The 13,060-nt window shown below is 39.9% G+C and overlaps 1 protein-coding gene across 4 annotated transcripts in view; it reads left to right on the plus strand.

The window, feature by feature from the left end:
* Nucleotides 1-13,060, plus strand: part of LOC130922947 (Kv channel-interacting protein 2) — a 311,907-nt gene that overhangs the window by 132,536 nt on the left and 166,311 nt on the right. The window contains exon 1 of one of the 4 annotated variants that reach the window (XM_057848240.1): nt 1,540-10,760. The exons of the other annotated variants lie outside the window; for them this stretch is intronic. Coding sequence (XP_057704223.1) covers nt 10,673-10,760 — 88 coding nt within the window. The 5' untranslated portion in view covers nt 1,540-10,672. Of the gene's footprint in view, nt 1-1,539; nt 10,761-13,060 lie in introns of those variants that run through there. 4 annotated transcript variants of the gene reach the window in all.

The following is a 13,060-nucleotide window of genomic DNA, read 5'->3' on the forward strand; positions in this document are numbered from 1 at the left end:
TGATCGGGGATTGCCACGAGTTAACTTTCGGCTAACGTCGCTAGTTTATGCTGTTCATTCCACAACAGTTGGCAGCTCTGCTTTGACAAAGTCATCAGTCATCTATCCAAAAATCACAATTACTTTTTGCCAAATCCTTGATCATAAGCAGACCGGTTAAGGAAGCAGGCATCTTCGAAGTGATTGCAGCAGAGAACACTACTCGATGATGCCGTGAAATTCATTCGCTTCGTGCAAACGAAAGATGTCCATTTATGTGCCCTGCTATCCTTTGGCCACTCATACAACTTTTCGTTTGAGTGAGAACAAAACATCGCCACACACCGCCGTGGCATCTTACCGAGAAGCAATGCAACAAACAATACTGTTCTATGGCGGACTTCCCTCGCACTTCCCGGTGTGACGTAATTTCCGAAGATTTCCTAAGATTGCCGAAGAAAAGCATTTTTGTTGTCAAGGGCGTTGCTATGGGTTAAACAAAGAATCTGGAAGGGTTGCGTTAAAAAAGATAACAAAAATATGCTTATAACTGTTTAGCCATTGATATTATTCAAAAACATGGTTGGCCAACCTTACTTCACATTACTGCTTTAAATGAGACACTAATATGGTGGAAGATTTAGGTAGCAACTTGTTGGTTCATTTTTATTTATTTATTTTTTTAGATATTGTTCGGAGCCTCCCGGGTGCCAGGGTAAAAAAAAAAAAATTAAATCATAGCTAATCTGTACCCACAGTTTACTAATCTGTACCCACAGATTACTAAACTGTACCCACAGTTTAGCAATCTGTACCCCCAGTTTACTAATCTGTTCCCACAGATTACTAAACTGTACCCACGGTTTACTAAACTGTACCCACAGATTACTAAAATGGGGTTTTAAAAGGTAACTATTGCACATTTTCTTTGGTAGCCGTCTACATTTTCAGGTGTCATCAATCAATATGGCATGTTGTGTGTTAGTAGCCGCTAATGCGGCTACTAAAAATAGCTAACTGACAAATGAACACTACTTGAATTAAGCACGCACGGACACGACAGCAGCACAGAAAATGTGCAAACACAACATGCCATATTGATTGATGACACCAGAAAGACGCCTACCAAAGAAAACGTGCAATAGTTACCTTTTAAAACCCCTTTGTTCGCCGAGGGCAAATGGTGCAGATGGTTGCTCGGTCGGTCCCTCGGCGTTTGGACTCGGAGTCCCCGCTAAACATTGGTGACTACTGTTTCCGGGTCATTGCTAAACTGTGGGTACAGATTAGTAAACTGTGGGCACAGTTCAGTCATCTCTGGGTACAGTTTAGTAATCTCTGGGTACAGATTAGTAAACTGTGGGTACAGATTAGTAAATTGTGGGTACAGTTTAGTAATCTGTGGGTACAGATTGCTAAACTGTGGGTGCAGTTTACTAATCTGTGGGTAAATTTTACTAATCTGTGGGTATAGTTTAGTAATCTGTGGGCATTTTGTGTGTGTACAGATTAGCTATGATTTTTTATTTTTTCTATCCTGGCACCCGGGGGGCTCCGTAATATTGACATCTTTTTAAAACGATATCTCGATTCTTGGCAGGAATATATAGATAAACTTTTGGGATACAAAGTATCACAATATATCACCATTTTGATATTTTGTCACACCCCTAGTATATACTGTTCCAAATTCAAGCACAGAAAGGCAGGCAGGGAGCAGGAAATGTGAAACTCATTTATCTCTTCTGTTGACACACAGAGTATAAGATGTGATGTGTTCACGTTGACTTGATGTCTTAGGTCTCCGAGGTCTCAGTCCTAATGACTGCTGAGTCCACTTCAGTTACTGCCCACATGTCTCAACCATACCATAATGTCAACAGTAGGACGATCCTTAGCCCATTTCCACTGCTTTTATGGCTCCCAACAGACAATTAGACAGAGACTATTTTTACTCCCTTCACGGTAGCCCGTTTGACATTTAATTTAATTCCCGGCTAACAGCACTAAACACAAAACGGAGGTGTTGGGTGGTAATTAATTATATCCCACAGGGCGAGGGATTCTTCGGATTTATAGTTATTTGGTGTGCGGCAAACAGGTTGCTATGCATTCTGTTTGGAAGTAATTCAGCTTTCGTTTCTGGGGAAAAACAAAACAATAGGATTAAAAATGTGTTTGTGTTTCTTTTCATCATCCATACAAACTTGTAATAATGTAGTAAACTATTTTATATGTAATTAGAATAAGATTGTGGTCAATTACTTCTATTGCTCCTGTCTGCTTTTAGCTCTCCGTTTTCTGGTTTTAAAGTCCAATGTCCGTTTTCAATTTGCTTTCATTGTTATTTAAGTTAGTATTCGTATCTAGTTTTACTCATATTGAAAACTTGTTGCTGCCTTTTGTTTACAAAAATCTCGTATTTGTGCAAAAAACCTTAAAATCATAGTATTACTGTTAAACAGTGTTGTTAATTTTACTTTAAAAAAATAATTAACTCCAGTTACAAATTCCCAAAAAGTAATTGAGTCAGTAACTCCATTACCTCAACGTAAGAGTTACTCGGCAAAGTAACTGACGTTACTTTTCATGTTCTACACGTAATTACGTGATCCAGTCTATAACGTCTTTCACATCAAATATGTTTATAGTAAATAATTGGATTGAACTTTCTCATTCAGAAAAAACAAAGGTCACCCTTTTTGCATTGTTTTTTAATTTAATTTTATTTTTTAAACCTGTCCTGTGGCCTATACTACGAACTGAATTCAACCTCCCCAGAAGTAATCCAGTTTACCATCGGGTAACCGGAGTTGACAAAACCTGGTTGTCTAGTTTGTGGTCAATCGGTACTACGACGCTGATTATGAGGTTGATTAGTCGAACCTGTGTCAACCCAGTCAGAGTTACTGCGCGTTCACATAAAAGGGGGCGGTGACCAGAGTCAAACACTACTTGTGACGATGGCACGGGCACCTTACTTCACGGAGGAGGAATGCGCGATGATCATGCGGAATTATGAGGAATTAAAATCCACCCTCACCGCGAAATCCAACACCGCTTTGGCGAGTAGAGCGCAACGGGTCTGTTGACAGCGAATTTACAGATTGTGTGATTTGTGAATGCGTCAATATGCCAGTTTACTTATGTCCATGAAAAGAAATAAAGCCTGCTGTCAGGACAATAAAATAAGATTTGGTACATTAACAGTAAGAAATAATTGTCACGCATCACCACACGAAACAGGATGATTGTATGTTTAGTCCCCTTGACTGTACGAATACGTATGTTCTTTTTTTTAGTTTGGGCCTAAAAAATCCAGCCCGACCCGACCCGAGTCCGATCAATAAACTTGATTTGCAGGCCCGAGCCCGACAAAAAAAAAAAAAAAAAAAAAAAATGTTATATTTGTGAGGACTCAGGAGAAGAAGGAAATGCGGGGATGCCATGCGTTGTTGCGTAAATAAAAGCCCGTCTTTTGTAACGATTTTTCACAGTTAAACAAGACTGTAAGATGCATATTCATTAAACATTTATAACTTTTATATATGTGCGTCTGTCCTATCAGTGGATTTGACATTTAATTTAATCTCCTTCAGTTGGCAGAAAAAAACGCAAGTTTTCTCAATGTTTAAATAGTCTACGTATTTCTATGATTATTATAAATGCATCAATTTGAAGCGTTTCCATACCCCACTCCGAATCGCACGGCATAATGTCCCTGGCGAAAGAGCGCACGGACAGGCACACACAATCTGCGCGGTTGTGAGGGCCTGACTCGGCGGGTTACATTAGTGACGTCTGCCTAGATCAGTTGGCACAGGTAAAGAATTCCCTCAGCTGAAAATCTATATCTTTCATGGAGAACATCTTCCGGGTACGCTAGCGGATTCTGGCGGTCCCGAAATACCCGTGCCCTCCGGAGAGAGCCCCTCACAATCCGCGCGCCAATGTCGTATGGGTCGTCCAAGTACGCTGTCATTGTCAGGAGGACACGTCCGCGGAGGAGTGCTGTTTAAATAGAGCGTGGTTAATTGGAATCCTGATGTTAAGCAAGATCTAACTCTGACACGACCAGGTTTGGCGTGTGGCGTGTGTTGCCATGGCAACACTTCTCGGTTCCAACATTTCCACCTTTCGTAGTCTCGCATAGCCGCGAACTTACGTCGCACGTGATAAAGTTACTCTCGAAGTTACCCTGCTAAGCCAGAAAACCGGCTTCGTAGTATAGGCCACTGTTCAGCTGTTTGACACGGAGAATGGAAGTCTAAGTGCCGATTAGGGATGGGAATTGATAGGATTTTTACGATTCCGATTCCATTATCGATATTGCTTAACGATTCAATTCTTTATCAATTCTCTTATCGATTCTAATTTGGGAAAAAAGAAGAACAAACGTTTTGATTGGCATCGAGTTTGTTTAATCAGAAGTCACAACCTTACAAACTCACAACGAGATCAAAAGAGGCCCAAAGCCTCAATGTTAACTGTGGCAATAAGTGGCAAATACACAAGAATGTGTAACATTTTACTGAAACATTTATCTAATAGAAATAAAAAATATTGGTATATATATATAGGCAGGTTTTTGTTCTGCCTTTGGCAATATGTGTTAAAGCAGGGGTCCCCAAACTTTTTCCTGTGAGGGCCACATAACTTTTCCCTTCTCTGATGAGGGGCCGGGGTCAGTTTGTTACAGAAAAAGTGTGACGATTGCAGAAGTGCATAAATGTAAAAAATTATTGTTTTTCAGAAAGCCACAATCAAATAACCCTTTCTGGATTCTTTATAATAATAATAATAATAATTAATAATAAAAACACTATTAATCAAATAGATAATAACCAAATAACCCTCTCTGAATTCTTCAAGGAAAAGGCCAGAAAATAAATAACACGATTGAGAAAAAAAAAAAAAAAATTCAAAATGGCCGGACCAAATGTGGAGGCGGGCCATATTTGGGCCGCGGGCCGCAGTTTGAGGACCACTGGAGCGCGCATACACCCAAAGAAGAAATGGCGCATCCAAGTGAGTGAGAGAGGGAAACACTTCTACGAGCCTACGTTCTTTGTTAATGTTAATATCTACAGAGGCAACGCCTGTATGTATCATCTTTTGTGTTGTTGTTGTTGTGTTTCCACTCGCGATCGGACACTTAAGTCCAGTTGTGTAGTGGTTTGAACGATGTGCTAATGCTAGCGAACGAATGCTAACCATACTGTTATTAGCAGCTAATCATCGCTGATTTACTTTGATGCAAACCTGTTTGTTATTGGGGACGAAATTGATTTGTTTCATTTCTATTCTTAGTTTCACTCTTCAAGTGATGGTTGAATAAAGTCAGCAAATTATACCAACGTCTTCTGCATCGTCATTTGGGAGTTTAGCTAACTGTATAGCCGGGACTTTGTACTGTGAAGACACACTTTCAAGCGTTTGAACCTACGTGCTGTCATTGTTATGTTTATGGCTGCAATGCTCGTGCTTACCCGTCGTAACCTTTCCTTTTTTACACTCTTTCCTGGTGAAGTGTAGTCAAACTTTGGAGCGAGTGGTTCTTGGCGCCATGCTAGTTTGATGCATTTGGACAACAAGACAGTCACGACGCAATATGCGTCCTCAGGACTCGTTAAAGGGATCGTTAAGGCTTTTTCATTGTGATGTCGAGGCCTCGAAACACTCGGAACCGGTTCCGAATTGGAATCGGATTTCGATTCCCATCCCTAGTGCCGATTGGTCTGAACAGTTTTAATGTTTCACATTGAGAGTATGACATACTCCCATTGTGATCATTCAACATACCTCGTTTATTATGACAAAGCAGCGAACAGTAAGGGGTTATGGGGGGGACAGAAGAAAAGAAACACGAGAAGAAAGAAAAGAAACACAAACAACAACAAGAAATACATTGAACGTCTACATTAACTACTAATATGTTGGTGCTATCGTCAGCTAGATGTATTTCCAGTTGACACCTTGTGGGGGGCCTGTTGACCGGGGAGAGAGGGGGACGGGGGTGTGGAAGTATAAACTAAGTGATTAAAAGGGGTAGAGTGTACACAAATTAGCTCTGTGATCTAGAACCCAGTAATCTTGTGAATCCCTTGTGAGTGTAAGCCCGTTGGCAACCGACCCTACGCCACCCCATCGCCTATCCCGGCACCGGGACCCCCCCACCGGAGCGCGCCCTATCACATCCAGTCGCACGCGAGCCCCACCAAGCACGCGCAGCGCAGCCAATCCCTCCTCCCACAGCCCAGCAAAGGAAAAATTGTTCAAAAATCCTCTCAGACTAAACCAAACTACTAGTTCAGTATCAAGTTAACAGTTCAAAATAGCAAATAAAATACTCAAGTCCCCATTCTATATCAGCAGCTTTAAACTTCATTCAATTTAATGTTGTGAATCAACCGTTAAAAGTTGTTAAAATTGCTCCCGTTATTCCATAATTTCACTTCAGTCTACTTTTGACATGTCAAAGTTTTAAAACTGTTTCATCATTTAAAGATAGATTCAAGTCAATATTTTGCCGATTTAGGAGTATTTTGGATAAAAAGTTAATTAGGTTCGCTATAGCAGAGCCTTCCAGAGAGGTCTACTGCTTTAAGATGGCGGCTGTTTACTAACACCGGCCGAGTCTGTCATTTCGCATCTACTTCTCTAATACATGTTCTAAAACCGCCGTCGTCTGTCATTTTGCATCTAGTTCCACATATATATCTACTGTAGCCGTATGTGGCCTTATGTTTGTAGCAACTAGCAACTGGGCGTTGTTTGTAGCGGCTGTCTGCCGCAGTCAGGTATGATGTTTTTTTTTGTTTTTTTTTTATCTAGCGGCATGAGTTGAACATGATATTTACTCTCGGTCCGTTCCTCATTGCACCCCGAAGACCGCGCCGACTGTGTTTTAGTTCCGCGTTACCAGGTATAATTCAATAATCGGAATTTGGATGTTTGTGACTCGTTCTCGAATCTTCCACAGCCAAATCGCGAATACCGTAATTTCCCAAATATAAGGTGCACCCGTGTATAATGCGCACCCCAAATTTACTTGTAAAATCTAGGGGAAATTATGGTACCCGTTTATAACGTGCACCCTAATTTTAGCAGCAATGAATAGAAGAATACAAGAAAACAGAGCTCGTGTACAGATACAGAAATGTCATTTTACTGACTGGTGAAACACAGCACAAGCATAGCATAATGTAGTTCAAAATATTACTATAAACTGACAATATTTACGGTAATTATATGATTTGACAACTTCTCCAACTTAACAGAATCAGGGTGAAAACAAAACAGATGTGACTTTTCTTTTAAAGGTTGCTGTATAACTTGCTCGTTTCATCATGATGAATAAATGTTTCTTCCATGGATTGATACGGTAAAATTAAAGTGAGAACGTGAGTCGGAAATCCGTGAGAGCTCATTGCTTTCAACACGACAGTAGCAATAGGACCTATTGTTATTTGTGTTTGAATTTCCTGAGGGACAGATATAGTCGATGGACACAGGAAGTCTGTGTGCTTACGTTTGTTATGGTCCGAGTTGCGGAGCTGCAATAAACGTTGACTCAAATGAGTTCAGGAAACTAAATTCTGCGCTATATGAAGAGTGAAAAAAGCAGAATTTAACACAGACGAAATCTTCGGCCGATTAGAGTCAAGTATTACCGAAACAAAATGGTGACGTCAAGTACCGTAATGGTCGACAACGGTTCGCCGCATACGTTTCTTCAACACAACGTGGCCGTGTCAATAAAAAAAAAAAAAAAATCGGTTTATATTAGGGCTGTCAAACGATTAAAATTTTTAATCGAGTTAATTACAGCTTAAAGATTAATTAATCGTAATTAATCACAATTAATCACAGTTCAAACCATCTTTAAAATATGTCATATTTTTCTGTTAATTATTGTTGGATTGGAAAGATAAGACACAAGATGGATATATACATTCAACACACGGTACATAAGGACTGTATTTGTTTTTTATAACAATAAATCAACAAGATGGCATTAACATTATTAACATTCTGTTAAAGCGATCCATGGATAGAGGGACTTGTAGTTCTTAAAAGAAAAATGTTAGTACAAGTTATAGAAATTTTGTATTAAAACCCCTCTTAATGTTTTCGTTTTAATAAAATTTGTAAAATTTTCAGTCAAAAAATAAACTAGTAGCCCGCCATTGTTGATGTCAATAATTACTTACACAATGTAATGGGTGCTGAAGCCTATAAAATCAGTCGCACCCAAGCGCCAGCAGAGGGCGGCAAAACTCCATAAAACACAAGTGAGCGTTTCACTGTACTGTCATTTAAATCTGTCTGAGCGGGACATCTGCGTTAATTGCGTCAAATATTTTAACGTGATTAGTTTTAAAAATTAATTAACGCCCGTTAACGCGATAATTTTGACAGCCCCAGTTTATATATATATATATATGTAATATATGGCGAAAAACACTCAGGTGACTTGAAGTTCTGCTCTGAGGCCCCCAATTTAGCCAACTTTCAAAATTGTCCGATATGCATGTGTGATACATCATTGGAAAGCTTAAAATCTCAATTTTCTAGGGGAATAAACATTTTAAACAGGAGGGCTTTTTTTTTTTTTAAATGTTTTTTAAACAGCAAAACATCTGGAGACGAGAGCACGTGAGAGCAGAATTACAGACGCCATGACTTTAACGAGATATTATCGAGTGCTTACTTTGTTTTGATCCAAAAACTTCATGTAGCATGTATCACTGAGTGTCAAGACACAGCTGTGAATGGCCACAGCTGGATTTATGGGGGATTTTATGGGTGAAACATGGTAATTTAACAGGGGTCGCGATGCAGAAATCGCAGACATCAAGGAGTGGTGGAGAGTTTCTTTTTCATATATTTACCCTTTTAAACTTTTTTTTTCCAATTTTTTTTGTTTTTGTTTGGGTCGCTTATTTATGATCTAAAATATCGGACAAAATGCGACAGTAACAAAAAAAAATATAATTAAGCGATAGTTATGAAGTACATATCCGTGACTTTTTTACAGACGCAAATTTTTTTCAGTGTGACATAATTTGTTTAGAAGTTTAAAATATGCAAGTGATTATTTTTTAAAGTCGTTTTTTTTTTTTTTTTAACGAAATATGAGACATTAATTAATGATTATAAGACATAAACAACACACATTTTGAATAATAAATATAATTAATTACCTTTGTTTTACGGCTGGGTTGAAACAATAGCGGTTGCGCGACGTCTGTAAACGGGGGTTTTCAGGGTAAAACGGACAAATGAAAAACAGTTCGGGGGCTTCATACGCCATGAATCTGCTATGGCAGCATATAGACATGTTGTACTATCAAACACAACAGTTGTTTTGGCTTCAAATACAGCAGTTTCTTTTAAAGAGGTGTGCAAGAGCAGAAACTGCTTTTTCAGTCTTATCTGTGTTTTCCGCCGTATATATATTTCTGTCTCCATCCATGTACCCGTTTGTCATGCGCACCATGATTTTACAAGTTGAATTTGGGGGGGGAAAAAGTGTGCGTTATATTCGGGAAATTACGGTAATCTAAGAATCGGAAATTTCGCACGCCTCTACTTTTGAGTGATTTCTTCTCTGAATTGCAGTGTAAGGCGTGTCATCATTTGTGTCTCTCACACAAACGCACACTCCATTGAGTCGGGAGGTTGCCGTGGGAACAGTATCACTTTTTAATACAGCGCTGCGAACTGTGGAGTATAAAGGTGAAGTGACAGTTTCTGAGGGCTAATGCAGTTTGTAGCTGAAAAAAATGTGCGTCATCTATGTCTGGGGGGACCAAGTTGATTGACTCTGCAGGTTTCCAATTGAATGAGGGAAAAAAGTGACAGGATGATCAGGATGCGAATGGGAGCTTTAAATACTTACCTTTCCTGCCCAATCCCTTATGGCTGAACAGCTCACTGTAACTCATCCTCCGGTGACAACTGCTCATCGAAAGCCTTTCATTTGCCTGGCATTGTCCTCTTGATGATCAATTCCTACTCCTCTCCAGATCTAATGTGTGCCTTCACCTCCCCTTTTCATGTCCTCCTCCTCATTTTCCCGGCTTTGCTGATGAGACAGACAGAGACATAAGGCGAGAAAGTGACGCTAATGAATGGCTCTGTTTGGTTTCCTGTGACACTTCTCACAACCTCCAGCTGGCTTGAACACACACATACATAGACGCACAAGAGCTCTAGCCGGCTGCTGACGTTTTTATGAGCAGTGAGTGGAGAGGGAGGAATAAAAAAACATCAAGAAGTAAAGGAAAAACCACCAGCTGCCACTCAAGCCAGCTTGCTGCTCGTAGTACGCACACACATGCGTGCAGAAGCTCGGCAATGTGTGTAGGGCCGCAATTTTCCGCCCTTCTCAACCAATAAGAGAACTCGGCTGCTGGCAGGGGAGGGGGAGGAGAGACGGACCCTGCTCGTGATTGACAGCCAGCACCCTACAGGTGGAGGGAAGGATGGGGAGAGAGAGAGGAGGACGGAGAGAAGAAAGGCGCAGGCAGTGAGACTTTCATAGAAACATACACACTACTCTTACCTACACACATACACATCCACACACAGAGTGAGTTACTCCCCTGCTACCTTGGGCTCCTGCTCTCCTAGGCTCACGAGTCAGCCCGAGTGCAGCTAACATCAGCTCCAGAAAAGCTGCATCAAGATGAGCCAGTGTAGGAAACGCTGCAAGAGGCAGCTCACCAAGGTGGCTCGATACCTTTACCGCTTCCTCATGGGAACGCTTACTCAAGGTAAGGCAGCCCGTGCATATTCACACCCGGACAGCTTCGTGGCTGCGTGGAACTGTCGGAGTCTTTTTAGTGTCCTGACTCTGTTTGTGTGCATTATGAGGCACTATTGGTACACAGGAGCAGTTTAGAGCTTCTACTTTTAGATACCCAAACAACCACAGTGTTTGTGTGTGTGTGAGAGAGAGCATATAGTACTGTTTACTTTGAATTCTAACGAGTTTACTTGGTTTCATTGCTTTTTTGAATAAATGAATCTAATTTGATTATATATTATTTTTATTTTACAGTCCGTTTTGTAACTTAATCTACACTTATATATAGCTTGTCTGTCTCATTTAACTGCATTAAACTTTAGTTGCATAATTTGTATAAACTCCTATCTCTTTGTATTTTTCCTAAAACTGATGACTTTATTTAGGTCCACGTTCAGTGTAATAGTCGAGTTGAATTTCGTCATTATACCGTATTTTTCGGAGTATAAATTGGTTTTATTCATAGTTTGGTTGGGGTGCGACTTATGTGTGAAGTTATTAACATATTATCATATCATTTCACATGTTATTTTGGTGTTTTGCAGTGACACTGATGGCTTGGTAAACTTGTTAGCATGTTCTTTATGCTATAGTTATCTGAATAACACTGAATAGCTATGTTACGTTAACATACCGGCCACGTTCGTATTTCGTTGTTCATGCATCATGTATCATTATCATTCTGTACACTTAATCAGCATGATGTTCTCTATTGTATTTTTGTTTTAAATTGCCTTTCAAGATGACATATTTGCTCTATTTGTTGGATTTTAGCAAGTAAATTTCCCCCCCCAAAATGCTTATACTCCGGTGGGACTTACAGTGCCCTCCATAATTATTGGCACCCCTGAAAAAGATGTGTTTCTTAGCTTCTAATGATTTTTTAAAATTCAAATAATATGGGACGTTAATGGAAAAAAAGAGAGATATTGAAATCTTGGTCTCATCTGACCAAAGCACACGGCCCCAGTTGAAGCCTGGGACTGTGTGTATTTTTGTGTGAGACCAAGATTGAGCTTTTTGGTAACAAACACTCTAAGTGGGCCTGGCGTGCCACGAAAGATGCGCATGCTGAAAAGCACCTCATACCCACTGTGAAGTATGGGGGTGGGTCAGTGATGCTGTGGGGCTGTTTCGCTTCCAAAGGCCCTGGAAACCTTGTTAGGGTGCATGGCATCATGAATGCTTTGAAATACCAGGACATTTTAAATCAAAATCTGTTGCCCTCTGCCCGAAAGCTGAAGATGGGTCGTCACTGGGTCTTTCAGCAAGACAATGACCCTAAACATGTGGCCAAATCTACATAGAAATGGTTCACCAGACACAAAATCAAGCTCTTCCCATGGCCATCTCAGTCCCCAGACCTTGTTTTGTTGGCAAAAGGGGGTTGTACAAAGTATTAACACCAGGGGTGCTAATAATTGTGACACACATTATTTGATGTCAAATAATTTTTTCTTTATGTGGGATTTTTTCCCCACTAAATGAATGCACTTGTATTGAAGGTTGGATTTTTCTCTTATTTTCCATTAAGGTCCCATATTATTTGAATAAAAAAAAAATATTAGAAGCTAAAAAACACATCTTTTTCAGGGGTGCCAATAGTTATGGAGGGCACTGTATATATGTTTTTTTTTCCTCTTCAATGGGCATTTTATGGCTGGTGCGACTTATACTCAGGTGCGACTTATAGTCCAAAAAATACGGTATGTTGTATTTCAGTTGTGAGGCTTTCTATTTGTAATTCGATCTGAAACTATTTTATTTGTGTATTGTTATTCATATTAAAAACTACGTTCTATAGTAGTAGAAAATCAATTATGAATTTAAACTCACGTCATTTTAATTACTGTGATTTCATTTGATTAGGGAAAAAAAGTCAAATACAGGTGCACCTCTTTTCTACTTATACCTCAAATTCTAAAATTTTTCCCCGACCCCTTAAGATGCCTTTCGTTTGCAGTCAAATCAACTACAGTGTAGACGCATGCATCAATCCACACAACTCAGTGGGAAAGCGAGCAGACATAATTACACCTAATGTTATTAAGAATGGCTTAGCCGTATTTATGCACTTTACTCGTAATGATAATCTGAGCTGCGGGATTAGTTGTGTAAAGTTTCTTCATTTTGTAGACCATTTCATTCACACGCTGTCCGCATTCACAAGAGACCACCGCCTGCTTCTTCCCAGCGACGTCAAGCAGAAGCTCACTTGGCCTCTTGGGAGACTCAACTCAAGAGTTGAACTCCTGCAAGTGATCGTGC

Source organism: Corythoichthys intestinalis, chromosome 10 (assembly GCF_030265065.1).
Source record: "Corythoichthys intestinalis isolate RoL2023-P3 chromosome 10, ASM3026506v1, whole genome shotgun sequence".
In the NCBI taxonomy this organism is placed as follows: domain Eukaryota; kingdom Metazoa; phylum Chordata; class Actinopteri; order Syngnathiformes; family Syngnathidae; genus Corythoichthys; species Corythoichthys intestinalis.